Raw genomic sequence first — 15518 nt, forward strand, 5'->3', positions numbered from 1 at the left:
TGAAAACTCAAGTTTTTCACAAGGGCAAACATAAAGATACTAGTATGAAAAGTTGATTTTATAAGAACGGCACAGGTAGTTTGAAGCACAAAAATAAAAAGTAAAGAGTACAATTACGTATTACATAATTTTGCAAACTGCAGTAATGCTTGAGAATATATTCCACAGCACGAGCCTTGTTATAACGACACTGCATTGGAGAACAAAGTACCTTCGTTGTGTCTAATATTCGTTACAAGCCGCATTGCAGGTATTTGTTACATGTCAATTTCGATGAGAAACATTCTATATTTACTTCATTAAATCTGATATATAGTTATATTGTGGATTGACGTATTAAAGCTATCGCAAAAAATGTGGACTGTTCGATTATGCAAAATAATAAATTTATGTGATGAAAACTGAGTCTTCAAGAAGTGACACAAAGATTTTGTGCTGCGCCTCCTCTTGAGATCTGGTGAAAGAAAAATCAGGTTAAATTTTCGTTTTTAAGACCTGTTGTGCTGGAAGAAGCATAAAATGGCTTTCCTGCAACAATAAAACATAGATAAAGCATAGGGGCTTGAGATTCAAGCATCATCACAAGAAAACAGTACTACCCACAGTTTGTAAATGTTGCATTTTATTATCTGTACACCTATATATCTTTACAATGCTGCTCGCCTGTACAACTATTTCCTTTGAACGCCAGCAACACCAGGTTCCTTGGCGAGAGACACGGGTCAAACAGGGGCAAGAGGCTGCTTGATATGCCTGCAAAGCAATTAAATAAATCACAGTAATGTAAAGATGGCACAATAAAGTGCAATAAAGTTGACTTTCTCTTCTACCTGTGAATGTAACTTGAAAATGAAGACTGCAGTCCAAACATGGCATTGTGAACTTTCCAGTGAATTGTCAATTTCCGTTTTTTTGGCAACCCTGTGGTCAAGTGTACTTTTGCTCATGGGTGTACATATCAAGCTGTTACGATTGACGTTTAAGCACCGACTAAACCAGAATCACCTAAGACTGAAGGACAAGCAATTATGTTCCGTATCATCGGCTTTTCGACCGACCAGATATGACAGATGAGACGAGTGCCCACCCAGACTACGACATAGACCTGGCACCACCGGTGACTCGTAAACAATGACAGTTCACTACAAGACTACAATGCTGCCCTCAGACTGCCATGGAGGCCAGCCTCCCTATCATGACCAATTGACCATCACGGAGAGGCCACTGATTGATGAATGGGTCATTGTCAAGGACTCCTGGGGAGTGGCATCAGCAGCACGTGCAGTTTGCCACATGGTTGCCTCATATTGCGCAATGTTGTACACACCAGGAAGTTCGGCAAAAAGGTGGGGAGTTGGGGGTGGGACACTGGGAATGGTTCGGCATTTGTGATTAGCCAGTGAATTCCCTCAACAAATGAAAGAGGCAACTAAAGGGGATAAAAAGCCGATCTGGAGTGGGGTGAAGGTGTGCTACGACACGGACGCGTGCTCCTGATCATGCTCGTACTATTACTTGCACTCGTACTAGCACATGTTATTTATTTATTTTTATTTATTTATTTACTTATTTAGCATTTATTTGATTCAAAAAGAAATCAGAAGGGAGGGGTTAGTAAAATCCACAGTGAATAAAATATATTTGAAAAAGAATATGGTAAAGCTCATTGCAAATTGAGTCAAACATTCTCAAATATGAATACAAAGGCGATGCATACAGAAACAAATGTTTTAGAATATGAGCTATTTTTATCAAACAATATAGCATGCTCATTGGTATGAGGCCTGAACTTTGTGACAAGTGAGATTCTCTCTCAATAGCTGGTGTGTCAACCTCAACTGCCCTGACATAATCTCAGCCCATGCACAACGCCTCAGTACTACATTTCACTGCTTTAAAGAGTTTACTTTGGTTTGGGTGGGGGACACCTGCATCTCGGTTTCAGCCAACACTTAATTTTTTTTAGCTCAAGCTCCTTAAAAGAAGCGGCGGCATGCTTCTTTTCCCATTCATTTCTCAATGCGTAGGTCCTTTCTGTTCTCGTTCTCCTTCCACCGCTCGTACGCCCCACGGGCCATTCGAGGCATCCTCTTAGTCAGTTGTATGGTCAACGTCCAATTTTTCCGGATTCCCTAATAGCCGCAAAAACGTCCATAAAATCGGGCAGTTCGAAAAAATTAATACATGTCTTTTACTGCTGTTAAGGGCTCCAATTGCCACAGGCACATCCAAAAAGGCCTACCAGTACACTTATTAGGCATATTCGTGCTCGTACCATGACATAAGATGGTGGGTGGACGCGTGATTAATTAAAGAATATATACCGTATCCTGTGACAATTGCCACTTTCCAAAATTACTTTGTTTAGCGCAAAACAACGGACACTAGAAAGACGACAGGACAAGATGCCTTGTCCTGTCGTCTTTCTTGAGTCCGTTGTTTTGCGCTAAACAAAGGCAAGCAGTCAAGGACAAGACTCACAACGATCCCAGAGGTACAACATTCGGTCAACGAGGATCAGCGATTCAATGACAGGTGCCAGGAGGAGGCGTAAGGAGTAGAACACGACGACACGCTGCCATTCATCCATTGCCAGCTCCAGCTCAGGTGAATCCAGATCTTCATCAGGCAAAGTCAATGGGAATTTCTCCAGTGCTTTTCTTGCATATCTAGAAGTGTGGCCATGCAAATACAATGGCAAATCCACTTAGATTGAACCTGAATATCTTGATTCGCTGTGCCAAAAGCTTATGTTCTTGAAAATTGAGCATAGAAGCATGGGAGCACTTTCTATATATATCGAAAACCCTCCGGCTGGTACGTTTGATACATTGAACAGTGTGACATGTCACACAGCAGTACATCTTTAGAAATTTCTACAGTGTGGTTGCTATAAGCTTTTATAAGTGGTTGGTGCCATCAAGTAACATTGAAGCCACACCTATCACATGGCAGGTCCTGTTTAGCTTCTAGCCACACACAGGCAACAACAAAAATTAGTGATAAAGAAAGAATGAATTGTAAGTGAAAGCATAGAAAAGCAATTCAGAACACTGGGGGGGGGGGGGGGGGGGGGCTGTTAGTTGTAAAATGAATGCGAGCATAATTGATAACAACACACTGAGAGTGTAACTCCCTGGCCACTGGGTCACAAGTCACCTACAGTCAAGAACAAGTGCACCGTACAAACAGGACTGCAATGGGTGCACACCCACGCTGTGCACATATGCATTAAATTTCGTTCTAGACCCCAAATCTCTGCAGACTGAAATAATTAGAAATATCAGACCTCTCATTACACCCGTAAATCATCAAAGGTGTGTGGAAGGTTGTGGGCATGCATCCTCATATTTAGATATTCTTGCTTATCACTTATTGGGCACCTCAACAATTACTTGTCAGCGCAGTAGCACAGGGCATGCTTTTAAGTTCACTCTGCTTTGAAGTCGACAGCATCTACTTTGATGGATGGTGATTTTAGGATTTGCATTTTATAAAGAACAGAAAGCTCACACAACCAAGTGGCTAGTGAGCAGATACCTACTGTGAAAACGTCAAACTATCAGCGTGCTTGACAGAGCCCAACCCACAGTGCCTCTGATCTTTGTAGCGATTCACAATCAGTCTCTCCAGCAGGGCTCTGTAGCAGTGGATCTTCAGTGCCAATGGTGACTCTGTTCACACAAAATGATCAGCGATACACAACACGTCAGTGACAGCATACTTGGATTATTCTGGATCACAGCGCTCCATGTGGTGCAGCTTTGCCAAGGAGCAGTATTGACAACAACCCCTCATGTCCAATGCGCACATATCACATATCATAGATGAAATAATTGACTTTAAGGAATGTCTGCACATACTTTTTGCAAACAAGTGCCAGAAACCAATGAAGTGTGCAGTTATTTGCAGCTTTTACATTTCAAGCGAGTTATGGCAACACAGCAGCCCTCCACATTTCAGCGTGGCAGTGTCCAGATTGCATGGCAAATTATAAATCTTTGTTTTTAGGCCCTCAGAACGATCAAACGCCTGTATGTATCACCAAACAAAACTGGTTAGCATGTGCCAGGCAGCTGTATGGCATTATATAACACTGCTGATGCATTCCTCAGTCGTATGACTTTAACTTACGTGTATAGAAAATATTCTGTTTTAATTACACAATCTGAATCACAAGTTTTCATGAATGATGTTTTTTCCCTCCCTCTTTTCACAAAAAGATCAAGAAGGTTCTCCTGTAAATTACCCAAAATCTGAATATGAAGTAATAATCATACAGCCAATGGAATGCCTATACCAAGTGTCAGGAAGATTACCACACTATATGGCGGCCTGCTAGTAAGATCGGTACAAATATAGAAGAATATAGGATGTAGCATTCAGTCAAAAAAACAGGGCATGTAAAACTATGTGCAGAGGATATCTGGACATGGACATACGCATAAACAGTGGAGATGTGAAATTTTTTTTTCACCAAATAATGTTTTCAAATCCATTAGTTTAACTCCAGAACAGGAACATCTTTTCCTTCTTAGCATGTCCACTGACACCACTAGTTTTTAAATTTGGTGCCTGAAATGAAAATTACAAGTGTCTGTGTTGAGCTATGAAAACCTGCCTGCTTAAACATGGTTTCGCGTTGTACTTGACACAAAATAAGCAAAAATGAAAAATATCTTGAGAAACTGTGCAAGCAAAACTTTACCTTTCAATTTCCTGGTATACACTTCAAAGGCATGACAAGCAACCTCTCGTGCTTGGTAGCTGAGTGCAGCAACATTCCCCAGTGAACAGACATGGCTGCTCATAGGGTATGCCATTTTCCTTTCTATTCCTTCACATCTGGCAAAACAAAGTCAGAAGCTGAGGCCAACAAAACTTCAAACAGCAGCTTTTCAAAAGTAGCATAACTTAGCAAGTACACTGGTGAGCAAAATTATACAGGCTGAAGGCTACGTGAAAAAAAAGATGAACTGCTCATGCCTTGTATCCACAGCGTAAAACGGACCAGTATGCAATGTGGTACTCGATTCTCTGCAACACTCTATTTCAGGCTACACATTAACTTTTTTTCATGAAGACCACTGTCTGTTGCTTTTACACATCAGTGTAGATATCCATTGCTAATTTTTTTAATAATTTCACTAAATATTTATTGCTTCAGTTGAGGTGACACGATGAGATAAAGAAAGCGATATATGCTACCAGAGCTCTTAAATTACTCCCTATTCAATTTTGTTTTTCAAGCCATCATGCTCTATCTACAACACCTAGGCTGTGGAATGTCACTCTCATGAGTAGCTCGTCACATCTGCATCTGCAGATGGTAGAATAGCCAATTTATTTAGTAGACGTGGTCAAACAACAATCACAAATCAAGTACGGGGAGTTTTCCCATCCTCCTTTATTTTAGTTATTTGCACGCCAAGATTCTGCACAGGCTAAATACAAACATATGACTCATACAGTCATAACTACATCCATATGAATAAAATCAAGAGCATTGTCTAGCTCACCGAATAGAATTCTAAACATAGCAAAAATCTCTTTGCTTCATACACTGTGGATACCTTAAAACACCCTCAGGATGTTTTCTGTCAGCCTGCTGAGGTTTAGCATTAATGCACCATAGAAGAATAGCAGAGCATAGTGTTCTGATACTTGGCAGTGCTTTAGGTTTTGGTCCAATAATATATTTGACATCAATGCTTTCAGTATAATTGGAGTTACTGTGTACTGTTAGCTACTGTTTTGTGAGACTTACGATGACCACATAATCTGCATTAAAAAAAGATTATTTCTGGCATGGCTTGGCATCCTTAGTGGCTTTACTCCAGCTTGCCAATGCTAAACTGAACTCAGTGGCTGTGCTTGACAGCTTGACAAGAAGCTTGTTCGCTGTCTCCCTTTTCTCACCATATCCTTTCAGGAGTCAGCCTAAAGCAAGGGAAGTGATTTTGGAAAGCCAAAAGCACTGCCCTCTCGGCTGCTGGCTCCCGTGTTTTCTCTACAAGGCAAAGCAAAGGTTGTTCTTGACAAAGCATGGTCACTCTTTGAAGCGTGCAAGGTTATCTGGCACTAGCAGGGCTGGAAGGAATGCCACGCAATGAGAACACCTTTTCTTTTTCAGAACTAAGACACCCTTCTGGAGGCACACTTCTAGTTTCTGCTCCAATAACACTGGCAAAACACATGTCGAAATGTTTTCTGTCGTTGCATTAACAGAAAACACACCAAACACGATTACCATCAGTTAATGATCATCCCAATAGTAATAAACACAAGCTATACACTCTAAAGTACCTTCACAAGCGTTTAACAGCTTTCAATGTAAGCACTCTTTTCAAAACTATTTTGACATGCTGACTCATGACTGAACATAATCTGAAATGCAACAAAAAGATCACATACTTGTCTTCATTGAGCTTCATGTAACAGCAGCCAACAGAAACAAGGCCCCGAGCAGCAGGCGAGTCAGCAAAAAGCTGAATCATGGATGGGCCTAGATTTCCACACGTATGAAGACCAACAAGTACAAACTAGAGTTGATAAAGGAATAGAGAAAGAGAGACAGAGAGGAAATTTGTTTAAAAAGGCTGCTCCTGCAAGTACATACCAGCAGCACGATACAGTACATTTACGCATCAAATTTTTCACAAGAAGGTGATGTTGCAGGCACTTACATTTTCTACACCAGAATTTCCTTTTCCCCACGCTTTCTCTGCCACCTGAAAAAATAGATGAAGTTGTCATACGATGAAATTAAGTTAAAATGAGTGTAGGGATACACAACAGACTTGTTTGACATGTATTGTGAAAAATGGCACGGATGTTTGATTTAAAGTGTATTGTTATTTGTTGTGAAATGCAATGCATACCCTGAAAGTAGTGTCACTAACAGCATAAGCTTTTGGAGCACAAAAACCCAAGAAAGAAACTAACACGCAGCTAGTGCTTCCTCTCTTGAATTGAAATATTAATTCTATATTTTTCCTTCCAACCACCACCACATCCCTTACCTAAATTCCAGGTGGAGTTTGAAGTTGCGAACATTTAATGCAAATTTAGTCTCCGCAAAGTTTTGCGGTACCTGTTGCTGTCTCCGTGCCTTATATAAACAATAACAACAGCATGTGTATGTGAACAGTTTTGCACTCTCGACAGTCTTTCAGATGAGTAATTCTGATGAAATAATTTTAAGGAGTTACATAAAGAAGCAACGAAGCACACTAGAACAACACGTGGCCATGATTCTGTGTCATCAGGACACGTCACGAGACTTGCCTTGAAATGAGGCTGCAAAAGACTGGCACAGACTAAAATATAGTGAAGTCTCTCATAACATTTTATGTGCTGCAAGACTGGGATAACTAGAAATTGCTGGGTGAAGCCTTCGTCCCGTACTGTAGATAAACAGGATGATGATGTGTAGCAAGAGACCCAATCGTAAGTAAAGCAAAATAGGTTTGTTTACAGTAGCAGAAACATGAACAATAAGAAACTTGGGCAGCAAGAAATGTGCACAGTGCATTCAGTAAGCACACCCACAACAAGATTCAAGAACAAAAGCAATAACAGCAAGAGGAGCACCTGTTCTAGTTCAGCAGGTGTCGTAGCCATAGAAATTTCTAGCTCCACGTGTTGAGGGAGATAGCAAGGAGAATCTGCCACTCCTGCCTCTATTTCCATTGCCTTTTTCTTCTGGACATGAATCGCTGCCTGTGCAAATAAAAAAGAGAGTCATACAGACTGCACTCTCACCAAGCCAGGGACTACTTGTTGCCATAGCCTATCAAAAATATTAAATTTTCCTAGATGTATATAGCTGGGCCTGCCACCAGAATTGTTCTCATTGTTATAGTACCTTGACTTTCAATGAAGGGTCATCTTTGCTACTACAGCAACGAAATATTTGAACACCGGATATGGTACAATGTTATTCCATACATTATTTGCTTATTCACTTGAATAGAGGCAAATAATGTTTCTGTATAAAAATTTTCACAACTGCAAGTAAGCAGAGTTTCATTTGCTGCTCCAACTGTAACACAGATCTTTCCCAAGTGTGTTCCACTGCTTTAACAGAAAAGTCGTGATCATCATAATCATCATCATCATCATCATCCTGGCTACGCCCACTGCAGCGCAAAGGCCTCTCTCATACTTCTCCAACTACCCCGGTCATGTGCTAATTGTGGCCATGTTGTCCCTGCAAACTTTTTAGTCTCATCCGCCCACCTAACTTTCTGCCGCCCCATGCTACGTTTCCCTTCTCTTGGAATCCAGTCCGTAGTCCTTAATGACCATCGGTTATCTTCCCTCTTCATTACATGCCCTGCCCATGCCCACTTATTTTTCTCGATTTCAACTAAGATGTCATTAACTCGCGTTTGTTCCCTCACCCAATCTGCTCTCTTCTTATCCCCTTAACGTTACACCCATCATTCTCCTTTCCATAGCTCGTTGTGTCATCATCAATTTAAGTAGAACCCTTTTCGTAAGCCTACAGGTTTCTGTCCCGTAAGTGAGTACTAGTAAGACACAGCTGCTATACACTTTCCTCTCGAGGGATAATGGCAACCTGCTGTTCATGATCCGAAAATGCCTGCCAAATGCACCCCACCCCATTCTTATTTTTCTGATTATTTCATAGAAAAGTATGTGATGTTTATGTGATGTTTTTGCACAGCTCCGGGCACCCAACCACTAGCTGTTCTCGTGATGCCAATCATCTAATTGCAGCTACCTCTTGAACCGTTTTACTGCAGTAGCATCATAGGGACAATAAATACAAGTACTAAGTCAATTTCGACCAATAAAGCATCCTTCGAAAACTATATTTTTGCTAATTTTGTGGTACTAGGTTGATTACTAAAAATGCAAAGTGAAGGTCAAAGTTCAACCTTTAAAATTTCGCACTCGAATACTAGGGCCACTAAGTCAATGTGATGTCGCAGATTCCAGAGTACTTTTTTCATATTTGGGCTGTTGTGGCTCACAAATAAGTTCTTGAAATTTGCTAAGTTCAGTTTTTCACCCCTTTGGAATACAATGTTGTCCATCTTTGCCAATAAAAAATGTAACTAGACCACAGGAGGCGCCATCAAAATCCATGATGTCGCAGTAAGTTGGTGCAGGAATTTCGAGGCAACATTGCCACCCGCCTTTTGTTATTATGCTGTTTCTGGCTTGTCAACATTCCTGCCACAGTAAGAGTGGGCTTTCTGGTATTGCACAAGGGCGATTTACTAATAGTACAGCTGCAAACTATTTTTCTTTTTAGAGTCCCTTTAAAGGTTGTCATCTTCACCAGGCAAGTGCTCCATTGTTTGCAAAGCACAAATTTCATTGAAAGGGAGCAATGCATCTTCTAAGCAACTATATTTATTTCCTCAATATACCAGCTAAATGCTTGGCGCTTCCATAAAAACTGAAACGTAGGTACTTCTCTAATTGCGGCAGCTCTACAAATTTGTGAAGGCAATGCTTGCAGCGGTTGTACGCCAGGAATGGATGCAAAGAAAGGCACACCTGGTGGTCAAATCGCTGCGCTGACGTCAAGTGGCTGCCAACTAAGTCCACAGTGGCAACATGCAGCTTCTTGTCGAGTGCCAACAAGCGAGCCAGATGGCCTTGCCCAGATCCGACGTCTAGCATGTGCGAACAGTCACACTTCTGAGCAAGCAACTCAATCACCTGGTTTGCAAGAACAACAACTGATATAGACAAGCAATAGCTGGCAATGGGGCTAAAAAAGTTGCAAGAAGCTCCATGCTCCCTGCCTTTGCATGTACTGGTGGGAATGGGGATGCAATGATTTGCCTCATAGCTGAGTACATGAATGACTGAAGACAGCTACAAGTGCTCCAAAGTAGCCATCTTTTCCAGTCATTCGTGCACTCACCATGAAATAGCACGGAACAAGAGTTTAAAAACACCTGAAATATTGGCTAGCTTCCGACTGCTGTCGTGATTTTTCACACACGACACCAGATGCAGGGTCAACCATTACATCAACATGTATTTGTTAGTTTTCTGGTACCCTGGTACCCCTTGGGTGAATGCATGGAGAGCTACAATGTCATTGCCAAGTTAACTTCTACTAAAGCATTCACGCTGCTTCCTTAGCAGGGATTTCAGAGTCATCAGCTCTAAAGGGGCCGAGTAAACTGTTAATTCTTTGTTTCTTTTTATTTCCTGCACCTTTTTGCTCTTGTGTATTGGAAAATCTTCTGTATCTTACTGCAGTTGGAGTCTCAGACACAGAAATTTAATTTTGAAGTAAGTAAGCACACATCATAAATGCCACATATGCTGTGATTACATGGAGTGTCATCCATTCCCACGCGAATATCACCATAGCATTAACAAGCTGAGAAAAAAGCTTGCCTACCATTGCCAACCGAACAATTTCATGCTGCTTCTTCAGTTTTACATGCTTCCTGAAAGCATGAGTCAAATTCCTATTGCCACAGAGGTGAAAGGCTGGCCAGTGCAGATTTTTCCCACCTGATGCAAGAAAGAAAAAAAAGATGGAGCTGAGGCACTTTCTTTATTTAGTGATCACGACAAAAGCTTTAAATGCAAATGAAAGTTTCACTTTTCCACTCAATTTGTCATTGCCACAACACTGGGTAACCTTGGTGGCTAAGCATTTCTGCAGAGTAACCAGTTCATTTCGGTTTAATTTCTAATGAACTGAACAATGCTTGCAACCACAATTGGTTTCAGAGCCAGTTTGGCTTCTCCCTCATGGGTTTAAGATGTGATTGGAAAATGCCCAGCTCAAACGCACATGATAAAGGAAGCAGGCGCTGATGGTAGACCGTGCTCATTCTCCAAGCATAGTCTTCCATATCTGATATTGCTGATGAACAGGGAAAACGAAAAGTAGGACAGGAGACAATAGTGCGACAGGGGCTATACTATTGTTTCACACTAACCAATTTGTTGCAGCAGCGAAGTATAGACTGTGAAGATTTGTAAATAATGGAGTCATGTATAAATGGCTCACCTGGCCCAACCAATCACTCTCAAATTTTCTAGAAAGGTGGCATTCCACAATAGTTTTTGTATCATACCATGTCTGTATGTAATACAGTTGCCTGTTTAATCCAAAATAAGTCCAAAGTTATGGTTTGTCTGTGGCAATGCTGGACAAAAGGTGTAGATTTTATCAGCAACGGTGCAATGGCAGCGTCTGTCACTAGAGATTGCATGTTTAGTAATGTCGCAGCACCACTGTTCCTATCACTGAGGCAAATGACTTTTCTACATTTCCCTGCTGACAATGTGTAGTTGTTATTTTATTCCAGATAAAGCAGACAAAAGTGTCACATCGAAACACGGCATCAAACAAAGTGCACTGTGAGGCGCCACCTCTCCTGGAAATCCGAATGCAACCAATTGCGAGCAGTTTAGCCAGAAGACCCACTTATACCATAGGCTTCTTTATTTACACAACAGCAAAATTGTCTTTCAACTAATTTGCAGTTTTCACCCATGTTTAGGGCTACTCTGATGCACATTGTCAATTAACTGAAGAAAATGTCCAGTGGGCTCTGAAACAGCACATTCTTTTTCAGCTACATATAAACCTGCAGCGACCTTGATCCGTTATCAATAAACTATAGCAAAATATCTGAGTTGGCTATGACAGGGTTAGCGAAATTGATACTTTTGGCTGGAGACGATTTGCTGTCCGTAACCTTTATTGGCCTTGATCTGTTAATACGCGCAAGTGCTTTTTTTACTTGTACCTTTTTTTTTAGCGGTAAATCTATTTATGTCTTTTTTAAAAGGGATGTGATAGTCCTTAGCAGACGCATAACTTTGAGAGAGGGAAAAGTTTATTCCATTGAGAAATTGTTTCACATCGTTTGACAACTCCATAAGGATGCTGTGAGATTTCGCAAGAAAGGAAAACAACTGCTATGCGTTAAACTAGCACAGTTCGCTCACCGGCGCGCTCTTTTGGTGGCAGAAGCGGGATGTCAGCTGGTGATGCGACAGGACTCCGGTCGAGCGCAAGCAGTCTGGCTGCTGGAGCAAGGCACATCAGCGACAGCGGCCATACCGAGTGCTTCCTGACAACAAAAGCAAGTTAAGAGGCCCGTCAAAGCTCGTACTGACACGTGAGCTTTTGCAAAGAGGACAGAAAGCGGGGATCTACGCGGGATTAATTGTTTAATTGCAGCGCGCACGAAGAGAGGATCGTGCAAGCATGTGTGTCACTACGCTTCTTTGAGCAGGGGACACCTCTAGCATCTCAAATAAGTGTTGATAAAAGGGATGCGCGCAAACAGACAACTTAAAGAGCAACGCAACAGTTGGCTATACGGGCCAGAAAATTAGGTCGGATGAACATACGGTGCCTTTGTAAAGCGACAGACATAAAATAATTGGCTGGTGTACGTACTGTGCAGGCAGTCCCGTTTCAAGCCAGGCGGAAAGATCGCTCAATTCAATGGCAGACAGTGTCTTCTGCCACGAATGTGGTAGTTTGTGCCACTGCTGCTCAACGAAGTAATCCTGCGGGCACGCACGCATTGGGATCAACGTAGACGCCGAGCAAAATACTAGGCGCTGCCAAGGGCGCAGGGTAGTTTAGTACTTACCAAGACATAGGCGTCATTCAGCCAGGAGTACTGAGACAAAAAAGAGCCCAGAAGTGTAGCATACCTTCTGACATCTGAAACATGCTGCGCGTCGCAAACAAGCGGGCACATGGCAGACGAAAACACGAACTGAAATGTGCTGATGATGATAGCAACAATAAGCGCGTCATGGTTATTAATAAACATAAACAAAAGGAAGTGCAAGGACAAGTATTGCACAATATTTGAAAAATTCTGACAATGTGCAGCTTGTCCTTTCGTGATTCGCGCTTTGTTTACCGTTTGCTTACCCTTCACCACAATTTCACTTCTACATATTATGTCGTGCGACAGCTAATGATAATAAAAAATACCAACCCTTCCACTACCGGAAAATGGGAGTAAGCGATCGAAGCTTCTCCTGCGTGCACCTGACCTTCGTGAAGGTTAGGTAATCCACAGGTAACGCCGCCGAATTGCTTCGGCCTCTCGCTCCCTCAGCCCGGGATCTTCTCGTTCACCATGTGCTCGTTGCTGTCGGATTGCCTGGGATCGGGCGGCTCAGCGACTGGATCGGCGCGCCGACGGCGAGCCCTTTCACGGGTGAGTTCCCTGGTTCCCGCCGCCGCTCGTCGAAGGCTGCCAGTTCCTCGGGGGAACGCACAACGCATGGCCGTTCCATCCGTTTTCTGAGAATGAACTGAACGGAAATATAGCCGGCGCAGCGCAAGCGGTACCCTTTACCTCCCCGGCGGAAGCGAAACGGCCCTAATTGTTCCGCGCGGGGCGTGAGCGCGCGCCTATGCAGCTGGAATCTTTGCTAATGATTCACGCTCCGGCGCCGGCGCAGCTCACAACTCATATCAAACCACCCTTTCCCACAGCTCAGTTCTCTCCTCAGGGCTCCTGCAACTGTGTTTTTTTTTTTTCCGTGACCATATCGCCACCAAAACTTGTGAGCCAATACAAGCTTCACTTGAAAAAAAAAAAGAAGGGAGGGGGGGGGGGGTGGAGAAAAAAAATACACTCGAGTGGAACTAACGCAGAATATCCTTGTCACAGGATGACTCTCATATGCACTTCAGTTGGCACAGCCAAGTGAGTATTACATATATAGATCATGTAATTCAAGCACTCTTGCATTACTCTACTATGCTCACACATACGCTTTGTGCTTCAAAGATGCTAGAAAAGTTCAGTGCAGGTAGACTTTGTAGTGTACTACTACATCCCAGTATGCTGATGGTGCGCAATCAGTGGAATCGGCAGAATTAGGCTGCCAGCTGATTGAGCAGGCTCGGCTAAAATATAATTTATTGACACCAGGCACCAGGACCTTCACCACAACTTCAATGCTGTCAGTGTATGGAATTATAAGCATGCAGTTAATTATGTTATATTTCGTACGTGACAACAGCCTCATGGAAATCATATGTATGGTTATAATAACCATATGCATGTAGATTCTATTTTTATTCATTAGAAACCATGAACCCCACCCATCCTTTGCCAGGACTGTTGTCAGCATTTCACTAGGCGAAACAGCGACATGAAGCAATAATTCAAGATGCACTTGTTTCGGAGCCTTAGCTTTTATATACTTGGCATTCAGAATTTCTGGAATAATGTTTCTGAAAAATTATATTGCTGCCAATTATATTGCTCCTACAGGTGCTTTACATATACTTTTTGCGCTTGTACTGCAGCCTCAGCGGTTTTAATGAGGTCAGAATTACAACACCGTGTGAACAATATATGTAAATTTAGAGTTAATCCCTAGTTGGTCTGTTACATAGACTGTCACTAGGCATAGTGGTGCCGCATGCTCCACCATGAACCCTGTTATGTCCGGCCAGTGGGGGCAGCAACCTTCGAATCTCTCCTGCTTTCCTGAGATGACTCAGCTTTGTGAAGCTCACAATAAGTTGCATCGGACAGCCCAGCGGCGACACCAAGGTGAGACACATCTGACCTCTATGGGGTTGATGTATGCCACTTCGTCGCCGACCTTGACGTTGGGATCCAGAAACTCCAGTGAAAGTGCGTTCTATGCCGCTTCCTTACCGTTGCTGCTGGTAGCCAAAGTCGATTGACAGATGAACCATCTAATAGCTGGGCCATTACCGGAGCCAAGACATGCCAAGGGAGTCAAGCATGGCACCCCTGCCGATGAGTGTCCTCTTCTTTTTCTAGGGCAGTGAGCCGTGTGCACCCGGTGTGATTTCTCTGATTGTGTACTGTGAACAAAGGCACCGGAGTAGTTGCACATACCCTTGTGCTCAAAGTGGAACCTTTGGCGACCATGAACGCTCCAAATGGAGAATGGTGTGACTGCAGATTTTCCTGGCCTAGTTGATCTAGGGGAGACAAAGGGGATTTAAGAACACTTTTTCAGCTCTTCAAGCGTGCCTTGGCCTGCTTTGACCTGATAGCTCATGCTACGAGAACAATGTACTGCGCTCCATGCTCCGGCCAGTGTAAGTATCCCTTGTTCTGTAAATAAGTTTGCCTCTTATATGTAAATAAACCCTCCATTCTCTTCCTACAATCTCTCGACCTCGTACTCTTCACGAAAGAAGCAACCCTCGTCAAGACAGCTTGGATGACAGTGGGAGCCTGGTTAGCCCCCGTGCGTCACCCCGGTAGTGTAGGCCAGCTACCCGTTACGAGACGCACCACCGCGGAGGCTAGAGAGCTAACATCAGTTGACGCCAGACTCCGAGGGCATGACCCCTGAATCCTACAACCCCTCCAACATTTCCAACAAATCACTGCAGCGTACCACAACCAATGTTGTCATTATTGGCCTGACACTTACAACAGCCAATGTGACTGAGATTGGCTTCTCGGTGTGATGGATCATAGAAAAAGAATAGAGTCAAAGCAAAGGAATGATTCTGTACTGCAGCCTCTGTTCTT

At 42.8% G+C, this 15518-nt stretch overlaps 1 protein-coding gene across 1 annotated transcript; it reads right to left on the reverse strand.

Annotated features, from left to right (window-relative positions):
- Positions 1 to 594: 594 nt before the first annotated feature.
- Positions 595 to 12775, reverse strand: LOC135921309 (methyltransferase-like protein 25B). Its single transcript, XM_065455634.1, has 12 exons — positions 12621 to 12775; positions 12422 to 12534; positions 11965 to 12089; positions 10397 to 10512; positions 9535 to 9699; positions 7594 to 7722; positions 6687 to 6731; positions 6415 to 6542; positions 4709 to 4845; positions 3545 to 3674; positions 2482 to 2669; positions 595 to 753 (listed from the first exon to the last, which is right to left on the reverse strand). The coding sequence occupies exons 1-12, from the start codon at positions 12729 to 12731 to the stop codon at positions 638 to 640; spliced, it is 1503 nt and encodes a 500-aa protein (XP_065311706.1). The 5' UTR covers positions 12732 to 12775; the 3' UTR covers positions 595 to 637.
- Between the last annotated feature and the right edge of the window lie 2743 nt (positions 12776 to 15518).

Source organism: Dermacentor albipictus, chromosome 1 (genome assembly GCF_038994185.2).
Source record: "Dermacentor albipictus isolate Rhodes 1998 colony chromosome 1, USDA_Dalb.pri_finalv2, whole genome shotgun sequence".
Lineage (NCBI taxonomy): Eukaryota > Metazoa > Arthropoda > Arachnida > Ixodida > Ixodidae > Dermacentor > Dermacentor albipictus.

Excerpts from the sequence above, each read along its gene's own strand:
- LOC135921309 (XM_065455634.1), bottom strand. The coding sequence starts at position 12,731 with ATGTGCCCGCTTGTTTGCGACGCGCAGCATGTTTCAGATGTCAGAAGG. Across the intron at positions 12,090-12,421 it reads GAAACGGGACTGCCTGCACA|GAAGCACTCGGTATGGCCGC; the intron begins GTACGTACACCA and ends TTTTGTTGTCAG. Across the intron at positions 754-2,481 it reads GTTGTACCTCTGGGATCGTT|GCATATCAAGCAGCCTCTTG; the intron begins GTGAGTCTTGTC and ends ATTGCTTTGCAG.